General features: G+C 43.6%; 1 protein-coding gene across 2 annotated transcripts in view; it reads right to left on the bottom strand.

The window, feature by feature from the left end:
- Positions 1-14,649, bottom strand: part of dpy19l1l (dpy-19-like 1, like (H. sapiens)) — a 76,541-nt gene that overhangs the window by 40,182 nt on the left and 21,710 nt on the right. For both annotated transcript variants that reach the window (XM_078397610.1, XM_078397608.1), the window contains exons 8-12: positions 12,066-12,157; positions 11,858-11,957; positions 10,048-10,125; positions 6,801-6,887; positions 1,888-1,950 (exon numbers count right to left, since the gene is read on the bottom strand). In XM_078397610.1, the coding sequence (XP_078253736.1) occupies positions 1,888-1,950; positions 6,801-6,887; positions 10,048-10,125; positions 11,858-11,957; positions 12,066-12,157 (420 nt within the window). The remainder of the gene's footprint in view (positions 1-1,887; positions 1,951-6,800; positions 6,888-10,047; positions 10,126-11,857; positions 11,958-12,065; positions 12,158-14,649) is intronic.

Consider the following 14,649-nt stretch of genomic DNA (forward strand, 5'->3'; position numbering starts at 1 on the left):
CTCACACAACCTGTCCAAGTCACCCTGCAACCTCGTAGCATATTCCTCACAGTTCACACTACCACCCAGCTTTGTATCATCTGCAAATATGCTAATGGTACTTTTAATCCCTTCATCCAAGTCATTAATGTATATTGTAAATAGCTGCGGTCCCAGCACCGAGCCTTGCGGTACCCCACTAGTCACTGCCTGCCATTCTGAAAGAGACCCATTCCCCACTCTTTGCTTTCAGTCTGCCAACCAACTTTCTATCCATGTCAGTACCCTACCCCCAATACCATGTGCTCTAATTTTGCCCACTAATTACCTATGTGGGACCTTATCGAAGGCTTTCTAAAAGTCGAAGTACACCACATCCACCGGCTCTCCCCAGTCAATTTTCCTAGTTACATCCTCAAAAATGTGCAAAAGATTAGTCAAGCATGATTTCCCCTTCGTAAATCCATGCTGACTCGGAACAATCCTGTTACTGTATTCCAAATGCTCCGCAATTTCATTTTTTATAATTGACTCCAGCATCTTCCCGACCACTGATGTCAGACTAACTGGTCTATAATTTCCCGTTTTCTCACTCCCTCCTTTCTTAAAAAGTGGGATAACATTAGCTACCCTCCAATCCACAGGAACTGATCCTGAATCTATAGAACATTGGAAAATGATCACCAATGCGTCCACAATTTCTAGCGCCACCTCCTTAAGTACCCTGGGATACAGACCATCAGGCCCTAGGGATTTATCAGCCTTCAGTCCCATCAGTCTACCCAACACCATTTCCTGCCTAATGTGAATTTCCTTCAGTTCCTCTGTCACCCTAGGATCTCTGGCCACTAGAACATCTAGGAGATTGTTTGTATCTTCCTTAGTGAAGACAGATCCAAAGTACCGGTTCAACTCGTCTGCCATTTCCTTGTTCCCCATAATAAATTCCCCTGCTTCTGTCTTCAAGGGACCCACATTTGTTCATTGTCAATGCACATCTGAAACAAGTTATCAGGATGTGCTATATATACTTATCTCCAGGTAAAAGGTTGGAAGTTAGCAGAGGTTTCCACTCTCCAGTATCTGTTTATGTTCTGGAGAAAAGATGCCAAGACTGGAAGTACATTTTATTCCTGTGACATGCCATAACATTCATGTGTTTGAATTTAGGTAACTGTGAACTTTGGGTAAGCTAGAGATAACTGCATTCCATGCCTGACTATCGTGAGAACAACGAAGAGCCTCTTTCAAGTCTGGGAAGTGAGGAACATTATGCAATTTCAGAGGCAGCCAATGAGACTAACTTAGCATGGTGTAAGAGCCATCTCAGTGCTTAATACAATGCATGCCAATGTGAAAGTCCTCTCTAGTCTGTCATGGCCACTACGGTACTCCTCGCTGTCTGTAGTTTGGAGGCTACTGGCAACCACTCTATTGGGTGGGGAAACCTACACTCAGTATCTTATAACAGTATACACAAACAAGGATCAAAGACAATTAGTATTTTTTGCATTAGCAGAGCCTCTGCTCCCACTGAACCACTCATGCACTACCAGACCACAAGTCACACTGCACCCACTACATCCAGAACAAAAGGTCTGAACCCACCACCTGAACCAGAAATACCCGCCGCCCCCATCTGAATTTTATTGTCCATACAATAATACAATATTGTCCATACAAATTCCTGATATAATTCCTCCAGTTTTTGCAACAGCATTCATCAGTTGCCCACATTAACACGCTAAAGTCCCACCATCAGGGATCCATCCCAAATTAGCTAGTTATACCTCACGGAGTGGTGTCATAAGTGAGATTCCATAAGCAAGGCCACATTTTCACACCTGTAAGTTGCAGATTGTATTGTAACACATAAATCACACAGAGCTGTAAAAAGGTACAACTTACCCATGAACCCAGAACATTCTGTGGCCAACATTGTGAAATACGTGATTTCAAGGTAATCATTCCCTAAATAGAACGAAAAAGAAAATCCTTGTCAGTGAGTATTGACAATGTTACTGAATGCTAATTTCTAAACTTAACTCAGTATGTGTAGGATTATTTAAGAAAACCTAGTCATTTAATACTTTACTATTCATAGTTTGAGCTTTTCGAATGACCTTTACTGGCAAGCCTCCATTTCTCCAGACTTCCCTCCTTTCTCCAACTTGTCCATTTTAAACCCATGAGTCTGCAGATCTGAAGTTTACTGAATAGACAATATACAACAGGTGCAGGAGTAGGCCACTCGGCCCTTCGAGCCAGCACTGCCATTCAATGTGATCATGGCTGATCATCCACAATCAGTACCCCGTTCCTGCCCTCTCCCCATACCCCCTGACTCCACTACCATTTAGAGCTCTATTTAACTCTCTCTAGAAAGCATCCAGAGAATTGGCCCCCACTGCCTTCTGAGGCAGAGAATTCCACAGATTTACAACTCTCTGAGTGAAAATATTTTTGCTCATCTTGTCCCTTCTGTCTTTCCTATCCATTCCTATAGATCGCTGAGAAAAATGATCAGCCCATCAGATCAGGTACCAAATTGGTTCCAATCATATATAAGTGGAAGAGGTTTGTTAGCCTTGGGGACTATGTGTCACAGCTGCATGATATACCCTTTGGTGTAGCACAAGGTTGCTGCCTTGGCCCTTTACTCTTTTCCTTGTATATGCTGCTGCCAGGAGGAGTTATCAGACAGCATAATGTAAATTTTATGTTATGCGGATGACACTCAGTGACCCCGGAAGTGGCGGCGCCTAACGGCTGCGGCTCGCTAGCAGTCTGTTCGTCTTTTTTCCTTTTTTTTTTGTTGTGTGTCGGTGTTGGGATGGTTTTTTTTTTTTTTGGTTGTGTATGTGTGGGGGGTGGTGGTGTGGGTGGGGGGGTGTTGGGGTGGGGGAGTTTGGGGGAAACCTTTCTCTTTTAGGTCTCTTCCTCACGGCGCGGGGTGCGGCTCGGCCGCCGGGCCTTCCATCGCCCGGTGCGGCTCGGCCGCTGGACTTAACATCGTCCGGTGCGGCCCAGCCGCGGGGCCTAACATCGCTGGTGCGGCTCGGCCGCTGGACTTAACAGCGCCCGGTGCGGCTCGGCCGCGGGGCGCAACATCGCCCGGCGCGGCTCGGCCGCGAGGCCTAACATCGCCCGGTGCGGCTCGGCCGCGGGACTTTACATCGCTGGTGCGGCTCGGCCGCTGGACTTAACATCGCCCGGCGCGGCTTGGCCGCGGGGCCTAACATCGCTGGTGCGGCTCGGCCGCTGGACTTAGCGGTGCCCGGTGCGGCTCGGCCGCGGGGCCTAGCATCACACCGCGGGGCCGCGGGACTTAGCTGCGCACGGCTCGGCCGCGGGGCCTTCCATCGCCCGGCTCGGCCGCGGGATGTTTCAGCGCCCGGTGCGACTCAGCCGCGGGGACTGTGCGGGTCGGTCGGGGACGAGCTGTCTGTCCGTGGGCGTGGGGAAGAGAGTGGAAGTTTTGTTGCCTCCATCACAGTGAGGGGGTGTTTGGAGTCACTGTGATGGACGTTTGTGTTGGGGTCATGTGTCTTGTGTTCTTTTTTGTGTATGACTGCTATGTAATTTCGTTCGGTACCTTGGTACCGAATGACAAATAAAGCTCTGTTATACCTCTCTGACGAACCCACTGATATAAATGCCTTAAGTTCTTTGACCTCCTGTCTATTTTCCATTAAAAAATGGATGAATGCTAACTTTCTTAAACTCAATGATGACAAGACTGAAATTTTATTACATGGATCAAAACCCAAGAGAGAGACGTTACTCGGTAAACTTGGAAATTTGAGTGCCTATGTCAAACAAGAAGTCACAAGCCTGGGGGTAAAAATTGACAACGTACTTAATTTAAAATCTCACATAAATTAGGTAACAAAATGTGCTTTCTATCACCTCAGAAATATTGCTAAAGTATGGCCTTTGTAAAAATCACCTTTATTCTCTTGTATTTATCTCAGCATACTCTTCAGCACCTTGTGTGCTCAGATAGTATATGGAACTCTGTATTTGATTTCAATGGTTGTTTTTGTCTCTCAATTTTTATTTTTTATTTTATATTTTTATATAAATCTGTGCTTTTTATGTTATTAACTGTCTATGCCCTCACTGTTTTAAATTGTATTTTTGTTTAGACCTGTGTTTTTGTGAAAAGCACTCTAGGTTGCATTCAATTGTATGAAAAGTGCAAAACAAATAAAGTTATTATTATTATCTTTGCCTGTCACCCAGATACATTATAAATGAAACTTCACTTTACGGTTAACCAGTTATTATTATCATTTTTTAAATTTCTTTCTCTCCCCATTGCATTTAATCCATTAATTGAAATTTAAACCACCAATCGCATCTGAGGTGGGAAAACCCAGCGCAAATATGTTTTGAGCTGGATGCATCTCAGAATGGTTACAGCCCAAAAGGTCGCTTAGTCTGTGGCACTCATGCTGTTCTGTGTAAATTGACCTCAAAGCCACTTAGACAATAGACAATAGACAATAGGTGCAGGAGTAGGCCATTCAGCCCCTCGAGCCAGCACCGCCATTCAATGCGATCATGGTTGATCACTCTCAATCAGTACCCCGTTCCTGCCTTCTCCCCATACCCCCTCACTCCGCTATCCTTAAGAGCTCTATCCAGCTCTCTCTTGAAAGCATCCAACGAACTGGCCTCCACCGCCTTCTGAGGCAGAGAATTCCACACCTTCACCACTCTCTGACTGAAAAAGTTCTTCCTCATCTCCGTTCTAAATGGCCTACCCCTTATTCTTAAACTGTGGCCCCTTGTTCTGGACTCCCCCAACATTGGGAACATGTTTCCTGCCTCTAATGTGTCCAATCCCCTAATTATCTTATATGTTTCAATAAGATCCCCCCTCATCCTTCTAAATTCCAGTGTATACAAGCCTAATTGCTCCAGCCTTTCAACATACGACAGTCCCGCCATTCCGGAAATTAACCTAGTGAACCTACGCTGCACGCCCTCAATAGCAAGAATATCCTTCCTCAAATTTGGAGACCAAAACTGCACACAGTACTCCAGGTGCGGTCTCACCAGGGCCCGGTACAACTGTAGAAGGACCTCTTTGCTCCTATACTCAACTCCTCGTTATGAAGGCCAACATTCCATTGGCTTTCTTCACTGCCTGCTGTACCTGCATGCTTCCTTTCAGCGATTGATGCACTAGGACACCCAGATCTCGTTGAACATCCCCTCTTCCTAACTTGACACCATTCAGATAATAATCTGCCTTTCTATTCTTACTTCCAAAGTGAATAACCTCACACTTATCTACATTAAACTGCATCTGCCATGTATCCGCCCACTTCTATTTATTAAAACACCACTTTCTGTTCACCAGTGCAGTTCCAATAGACTAACGCTGCATTATTTCATGCAAATTAATTAACAGTATTATTACTGTGATGCTCACAAAGAGTTGTAGAACTTATTTCCAATTACATTTTGAAATGTCTATATATTTGCAAGGAGCTGATGAATGTTCTTGTCACAACACATTTGCCTTCAAGGCAATTGGGAATTTGAGGACTCAGCCACTTTTTTAAATCTCAAATTATCTGGTTGAGAGAAGCCTTCTTCATTAGGTCACTAGTACTTCTCTATTTTCCCCTCCCAGATTTGAACGGTGATGCTGCCAGAAGATCCTCTGAAACAGACATTTGTTTGACACAATGACACAATATTGAATGACACAAGCACTTCCAGAGCTGCTCTCTACCTCGACAGCTTACAGTAATCATGGATATTTATGTTAATCCACATGGCTACTTAATCTTAAGGGAAGAGAAGAACAATGAGCGCTGGAGAGAAGAGACATATTACCATCTAGGCCTAAGACAATGGGGAATGGAGGTAGGGTTGCCAACTGTCCCGTATTAGCCGGGACATCCCGTATTTTGGGCTAAATTGGCATGTCCCGTATGGGACCGCCCTTGTCTCGTATTAGGCCTGGGGGGCGCTGTAGGTCCGGACACTGTAGTGGGAAAAAAAAACTGCAGATGCTGGTTAAAATCTGTGCCTACCATCCGGGCAGTGTAAGTGTGGACTGAGTAGGAAAAAAAACTGCAGATGCTGGTTTAAATCGAAGATAGACACAAAATGCTGGAGTAACTCAGCGGGTCAGGCAGCATCTCTGGAGAGAAGGAATGGGTGATGTTTCGGGTCGAGACCCTTCTTCAGTCACCCATTTCTTCTCTCCAGAGATGCTGCCTGACCCGCTGAGTTACTCCAGCATTTTGTGTCTACCTGCAGACTGTGTAGCTGGAGGTCCCGGCGCCGCCTAACAGAGGTTGCATAGCAACCCGTTTCCCAGCCCGGGGGGCAGCCATTGGTGGAGCGGGAGCATGTGACCGCTGGCTGGGTGAGGTCACGTGGGGCGGTGACGTCACCTTGTCCCGTATTTGGGAGTGCTATAGTTGGCAACCCTAAATGGAGGGGAGCTGAAAAAGCAGAACAGATCTATTACCGAAAAATATCACTTGCATTCCTTCTCTCTGCAAATTATAAAAGGCTCTTGCTCCGCATCCCAGTGAAGAATCAATACTGGTCTCTGGACAAATACATTACTGCCTTCGCATGGAGAGCAAGGGAAAGTGGGAAAAGGATACTTGCTCGCTTTGCTGGCTTTGTCGATGTAGCAGAAAGGCTCCAAACTAATCTTTGGATCAGTAAAATGGCTGTTACACATGCCGACCACAGAAACAAAAAAAAAAACAAGATATCACAGTACTAATAAAAATGATTTAAACAGAATAAAGACTGAAAAGTTCCACTGGGCCCTATCTACTTACGTAAACAACAGCCAGAGAGGCAGCATAATAGGAGCTTAACAGCATGGTATTTCCAAACATCAGCATAAAGCAAACCACTAGGGAAATCTGTGGACAATAAAAGTAAACAAGAGGTAAATAATGGAAGACTATTCTGCTCTTCTAATCCCGCTCTTCACATCCGCTCAGTCCAAGTCATGGAGCATAGCCCTCATATACTGCCAAAAGAGTGTAAATGTACAGGAGACCATTCAGCCCTGAGTTTCTGCCAGCCTCCACAGTAGTGCCATTGCCTGCTCTTTCTCCATAACTCTGTAGATTATTTGGTTTCAAGCCTCCATCCACAATGGGACATTTTTGTCACTCCTACAACTGTCTCTACAACATCCTCCAACTTCGCTGGAAGGACAAACGAACAATCTCCATAATTAAAGCCCTAATTTTACTCTGTCAGCTCATCTGGGCAGACCACATTGCTCATGCACGCAACACCACATTCACCAATTGGACACTCCGTTTTGATCTATATCAAGGGAACAGGTTATAGAAACAAAGAACTGCAGATACTGGTTTATACCAAAGATAGACACAAAATGGTGGAGTAACTCAGCAGGTCAGGCAGCATCTCTGGAGAAAAGGGATATCTGACGTTTCGGGTCGGGGGCCTTCTTCAGAGTCTGAAGAAGGGTCCCGACCAGAAACCTCACCCATCCTTTTTCTCCCCGCTGAGTTACTCCAGCAATTAGTGTCCATCAAGGGAAGAGATTACTAGGCAGACAGGGAAAGAGTCAAGAATGTGCTCTTTAAACAAATGCAACATCCCCACTAATTCCCTGACCACAAAGTAGTGAAGGAGCATTGGGGAAGATACTGAGAGTCTCAAAGCCATACATTGGGAGCCGCAGAGCCCCTGCATAAGCAGCAGGAGAGTACCAACTATTCACTTGCTCGGCCACTGACTAATTTGGAATAGTCTGTGGCTCCCACATTGGCCTCATCAGCCACTTTGAACCCACAAAACTGGAATGGATGTAGGTCATACTCAATCCCAAGGAATTGAGTAAGAAAATAATCTCTCCTTTTCCTTCCTGCCAAAGATATCACTTCACACTCCTCTATGGGATAGCATCTCCTACCTGCCAGCCTTCTCAGCAATCCTATGACTTCTAGCAATTTATCACCATCTCCTCATGGTTTTCGAGCTTTGTCTTTAAAAGAAAATGGACATTTTACTTCATGACTTGAATTAAGCAAACAGGGAATGGGGTGAAGACATCCCTGTCCTCATCAATAGAGCTACAGTGGAACGGGTCAACAACATCATGTTCCTGGGCACCTATATTACCAGCACCATACCAGGTCCCATCACACTGATGTGGTGATCAAGAAAGTGCATCAGCCTATTTACTTTCTTCAGCATTTGAGAAGATTTGGCCTATCTACAAGGATTCTCTCTAACTTCTAAAAATGCACTACAGAAAACATTCTGACGGGATGCACCTCAGCCTGGTGTGGCAACTGCTCTGCTCTTGACCGCCTGAACCTGCAGAGAGTGGTGAACAAAGCCCGGTCAATCACAGGCTCATCACTTTCTTCCATCCGATCCATCTTCCTGGTACCATGCATCTCTATCTCGCCTTTCACGATTTGGTAAGTTTCAATGAGATTCCCCCCTCATCCTTCTTCCATTTGTGGGAAGATATTAGCATGGATAGAAGATTGGCTGAATGGCAGAAGGAAAAAATTGGGAGTAAAGGGGGCTTTTTCTGATTAGCTGCCAGTGACCAGTGGTGTTCCGCAGGGGTTGGTGATGGGTCTGCTACTTTTAACGTCATATATTAGTAATGTGGATGATGGAATTGATGGCCAAGTTTGCGGATGATACAAAGATAAGAGTAAGGGGCAGGTAGTGCAGAGGAAGCAGGGAGTCTGCAGAAGGACGTGGATAGGTCGAGAGCGTGGGCAAAGAAGTGGCAGATGGAATACAGCGTAGCATTATGTGTGGTCATGCACTTTGGCAGTAGGAATAACGGTGTGGACTATTTTCTAAATGGGAAGAGGATTCAGAAATCGGAGCTGCAAAGGGACTTGGGAGTGTTGGTGTAGGATTCCCATAAGATTAATTTGCAGGTTGTATCAGTAGGACAGAAGGAAAATGCAATGTTAGCAATAATTTTGAGAGGACCAGATATAAAACCAGGGATGAAATACTGAGGCTTTACTGGGCGCCAGTCAGACTGCATCTGGAATACTGTGGGCAGTTTTGTGCCCCATATCTGAGGAGGGATGTGCTGGCATTGGACGAGGTTTACAAGAATGGTCCCAAGGCAGATTGGATTAATGCAAGATGTGCGTTTGATGGCCTCTGGCCTGTACTCGCGGGTGTTTATATGGGTGAGGGAGGGACCTCATTAAAACTTAACGAATAATGAAAGGCCAAGAGTGGACGTGGAGAGAATGTGGCTGAGTCTAGGAACAGAGGGCATAGCCTCAGAATAAAAGGTCGTATCTTTAGAAAGGAGATGAGAAAGAATTTCATTAGCCAGAGGGTGGTGAATCTGTGGAATTTCATTGCCACAGACAGCTGTGGGCTGTTGGCGGCCTTTGGGTATTTTTAAAGTGGAGATTGATAGGTTCTGGGTTAGCAAGGATAACAAACGTCACAGAAAGAAGGTAGGAGAATGGGGTTGAGAGGAAAATATAGATTTGCCATGATTGAATGGTGGAGGAGATTTGATCAGCCGAATTACCTAATTCTGCTCCTGTGACTTATGAACTGATTAAACAGACTATTTATGCAACTGTCCATTTTATAAAACATCGATTCATTTAACACGTGAATTAACACACTTCCAGTTCACTTATGTGGCAGTGATTTGTGGTAGTGACCCTTAACATTCATTCATCTTCCTCTGGCACACAATGCTTACAGTATTATCTTCAGGATGCATTGCAAATCCTTGCCAAGGTTACTTCATTGGCACATCCCAAACTAATAATCTCTACCATCAAACGAACAAGGACAACAGATACATGGGAACATCACCACCTGCGGGATCCCCTCCAAGTTCACCCTGACTTGAAAATAGATCAGCAATTCTATAGCATTTCAGGGTCTCAGTCCTGAAACATCTTAACATGCACTTAGTTTACTGTACCACACCATGTGGACTGCAACAGTTCAAACTGCTGGCTCACCCACATTTTATGAAGGAGCATTAGGGATAGACATGAATGAATAATAAATTGAATATACAGATCATTTTACCATGTGAGCATTTATAATGTCCAGCAGCTTAGAGGCATCAATATAACCCAAAACATATGTTGCAAACAGTGATGCGACCTGAGAGACAGAATAAAAGAAGAGTTTTAGTATGACAACTTAACAGAGAAACTAACCATAATTTTAAAAGGAGTATCAATGAAAAAAAATCCCGTAAGAATTAGGGAACATGTTCAAAGAGTGCACATACTTTACTACTATCATACAACTTAAAGAATTCTGTGACCAAGCATTTATTGAAATGATTGAATTTTATTTACGTTTAACCACACACATGCACTGTATGAAAGCACTCAAACTGAAATACAAATTCAGGTCACATTATTCACAAAAATGTTTCAATTTAGGCTCTCAGAATGGTTGACCTGGCCTCTCAAAGCCCAGAGAGCCAATTATCGATGAAAGGTGCAGGCCAGGGAGCTGTGTGATGACAATGGAATTCAGCACCTCTGCTCAATCAGATCGACAACCCAGTCACGATGATCATGTTTACCACAATCAACCAGATCACACGTCATTTCTCTTCAACCAGATTCAACAACCATTTCACTAATGGCACATCAAATAGAATTTTGTCAAAGAATTTTGCGTCAGCGAATTACTTGCACCTTCATGTACATCAAGGATTATATTAAAAAGATCAACAAGTAACTGAAACCCTACAAATTCTGACCACAATTGGACAAAATTAGGCAGCTACAAAACAACATCAACTGCCCGTGAAATTATCTGGAGATTGCACAAAGTTAAGTTTTAAAAAAATTAAAATCTCAATGTCAGCTAAAAAAAAAAAAATCTGACATTTATGTTCTGAGTTATGCATCTGAGATATAATGATTAGAATGTGTATTAGAATACAAGACCATGAACATAGGCTTCAGGTCCTCCACGCTTGCCGCACTATTTAATATGATCATTGCTAATCTACGCTGGCATCAACTCCTCTCCACACCTCTCCTTTCTTCCATCCATCAAATATTTATCCATCTCCACGTTAAATACATCAAATAAACAAGCTTTCAGCACCTGCTAGTGTAAAGTATGCCATATACTCACCTCTCTTTGCAAGAAGAATTTTCTACATACCTGTTTTAAATGTCCATCACCTTATCTTATGGTTATGGCCCTTGTTAAAGAATCTCCCACTGGTGAAAACATCATGACATCTGCCCTGCCAAGTCCCCTTTGGATCATATATGTTTGAATAAAGTCACCCTCATTTCTTTTAAACTCCAAGGAGTACAGGCACAAACTATTTAGTCTATCTCAGAAGGACAACTCTTGTATCCCAGGAATTAGATTAAATAATCTCCTTTGGACTGGCTCCAGTTACAATATCTTTAAGGTATGAGAAATTACACTGCGCACAGTATCCCGGTGCAGTCTCACGATCACTCGATACAAATGCAACAAATTATCCCTGCTCTAACACACTTTTGGCCAATTTACCAAATTTTGCCCAATTTAAGCACAGGTCTCCTTGCTCAATACCTTTTTGCAATCCAAATGCACATTTACAAGGTTCTCCTTTATCAACTGTTGACTAGGTTTAATTATATACAGCTTTCCTAAATGATGAGCTGTTTCCTCGTTGATTATTAATTATAGAATCCTGCCAATAATAGCTAGAAAAAGGCCTAGAGTTCCCTGCCTTCTGTCCTTTTTTGAACAAGGGAGTTGCATTGGTTCATGCTTACCCAACATACAACAGTTTGATATTAAATCCCTAAACTGATTCATCAAAGTTGACAAGGTAATCTTGTATTCTTAGTATTGTCCCAACAATCCTTACCTGTGTGAGCAGCACAAACTGAGCAAACTGCCATGGAAGCAGGAAAAAGATATTTGCAATACAAAATGCAGCCAATGTCTTCTTCTCCACTGAGTGGCTTCTATTCACAGAAAAATGGACAAATCAAACATTTTTACCGAGAGATCACTTATGTTTGCACATACAATAAACATGAAAATTTCTCAAGCAGCAAAACTGAGGTTAATACCTTAGTATGTGGGTTAAAAGCAGCATCTGCAGAATTAGGAAGGGGTAAGAGAAGCTCTCACGGAGAGGAGGGGTCCACATGACTCTCGTGCACTAAAATGAAAGCACAGCAGCTCAACATACATATTCTTCATAAATCAAATCTAATGCATTACTCAAGCCTTGCCCCCTCACCATTCAAACTATCAGCTGCATCCCACAAAGCTGCTCAGTAACATCTCCTTACCCACCCCCAGATTCAGGTTCCAGTTGACATGAGCAATTTTTTTTTTTTTACTCAGAGGAAAGGTACTGGGAGATACTCAATTATTCAATGAAGGGTCACAATGTCATGGGTGGACATTCCAAAGTATAAGGACAAGGTTTAAATAGCCTTGGATACGTGACGTTGTGGATCAGGACCCAATGTCTGAAGAACGGCCCCGATCCAAAACGACACCTATCCATGTTGTCCAGAGCTGCGTTACCCCAGTACTTTCTGTCTTTGTGGCATCTGCAGTTCCTTGTGTCTACATTTGATCATGAAAGTACTGTCAGGGAGATGAGTGCACCTTCATTGCTCTCACTCAGACACAGATGAAGTCAATGAATAAATGATATCTCCCAACCAGCTGCCGGGAAGGTTGTCCTTCTAAATCATACTACAGAACGTTAGGGAAATTTCAGAGTGCAGCATGTTTTTGATGTGATGTGTTTCAGACATTGCTGGGGTATTTATGCTGGGGAAAGACACTGTAATGAATGTAACTTCCTTCAACAGTTTCAAGGTAGTGAACCTACCAGAGCCTACCAGAGAGAAGGCAATTCTGGACTTAGTGTTGTCCAATGAACCAAATTTAATAAGGGAACTCAAGGTAAAGGAACCGCTTGGAGGTAGTGACTATAATATGATTAGTTTTAATCTGCAATTTGAGAGGGAGAAGGTTAAACCAGGAATGTCAGTGTTGCACTTGAACAAAGGGGACTATGAAGGCATGAGAGAGGAGCTGGCCAAGGTCGAATGGAAAAGGATCCTAGCAGGAATGACGGTGGAACAGCAATGGCAGGAATTTCTGGGCATAATCCAGAAAATGTAGGATCATTTCACTCCAAAGAGGAAGAAAGATTCTAAGGGGAGTAAGAGGCAACCGTGGTTGACAAGGGAAGTTAGAGATGGAATAAAACTAAAAGAAAAGATCTATAAGATGGCAAAGAGTAGCGGGAAGCCACATGATTGGGCAACTTTCAAAGGACAACAGAAGATAGCAAAAGGGGCAATAAGGGCTGAAAAGATGAAGTATGAAGTGAAGCTGGCCAAGAATATAAAGGACAGTAAAAGCTTCTTTAGGTATGTTAAGAGAAAAAGATTAGTAAAGACTAATGTGGGTCCCTTGAAGGCAGAAACGGGTGTGATTATTATGGATAACAAGGAAATGGCGAAAGAGTTGAATAGGTACTTCGGATCTGTCTTCGGAAGACACAAACAATCTCCCAGATATACTAGTGGACAGAGGATCAAGGGAGACAGAGGAACTGAAAGAAATTTGCATTAGGCAAGAAATAGTATTGGGTAGACTGATGGGACTGAAGGCTGATAAATCCCCAGGGCCTGATGGTCTGCATCCCAGGGTAGTCAAGGAGGTGGCTCAAGAAATCATGCACGCATTGGTGATCATTTTCCAATGTTCAATAGATTCAGGATCAGTTCCTGTGGATTGGAGGGTAGCTAATGTTATCCCACTTTTCAAGAAAGGAGCGAGAGAGAAAACGGGGAATTATAGACCAGATAGCCTGACATCGGTGGTGGGGAAGATGCTGGAGCCAATTATTAAAGAGGTAATAACGGCGCATTTGGATAGCGGTAAAAGGATTGGCATGGATTTATGAAAGGGAAATCTTGCTTGACTAATCTTCTGGAATTTTTTGAGGATGTGACAAGTAAAATGGATGAAGGAGAGCCAGTGGACGTAGTGTATCTAGACTTTCAGAAAGCCTTTGATAAGGTACCACACGGGAGGCTGGTGAGCAAAATTAGAGCACATGGTATTGGGGTTAGGGTATTGATATGGATAGAGAATTGGTTGGCAGACAGGAAGCAAAGAGTAGGAATAAACGTGTCCCATTCAGAATGGCAGGCAGTGGAGAGTGGAGTGCTGCAAGGGCTGAGGCTGCAACTATTTACAGTATATATTAATGATTTGGATGATGGAATTAGAAGTAACACTAGCAAGTTTGCAGATGGGTGGTAGTGTGAACTGCAAAGAGGATGTTCGGAGGTTACAGGGTGACTTGGACAGGTTGAGTGAGTGGGCAGATGCAGTATAATGTAGATAAATGCGAGGTTATCCACTTTGGCGGCAAAAATAAGGAAGCAGATTATTATCTCAATGGTGACAGATTAAGTAAAGGGGAAATGCAATGAGACCTTGGAGTCCTTGTACACCAGTCACTGAAAATAAGCGTGCAGGTACAGCAGGCAGTGAAGAAAGCTAATGGCATGTTGGCCTTCATAACGAGAGGTATTGAGTACAGGAGCAAATAAGTCCTTCTGTAGTTGTATAGGGCCTTGGTGAGACCACATCTGTAGTATTGTGTGCAGTTTTGGT

The sequence above is a fragment of the Rhinoraja longicauda genome, chromosome 4 (assembly GCF_053455715.1).
Source record: "Rhinoraja longicauda isolate Sanriku21f chromosome 4, sRhiLon1.1, whole genome shotgun sequence".
Classification (NCBI taxonomy): domain Eukaryota; kingdom Metazoa; phylum Chordata; class Chondrichthyes; order Rajiformes; family Arhynchobatidae; genus Rhinoraja; species Rhinoraja longicauda.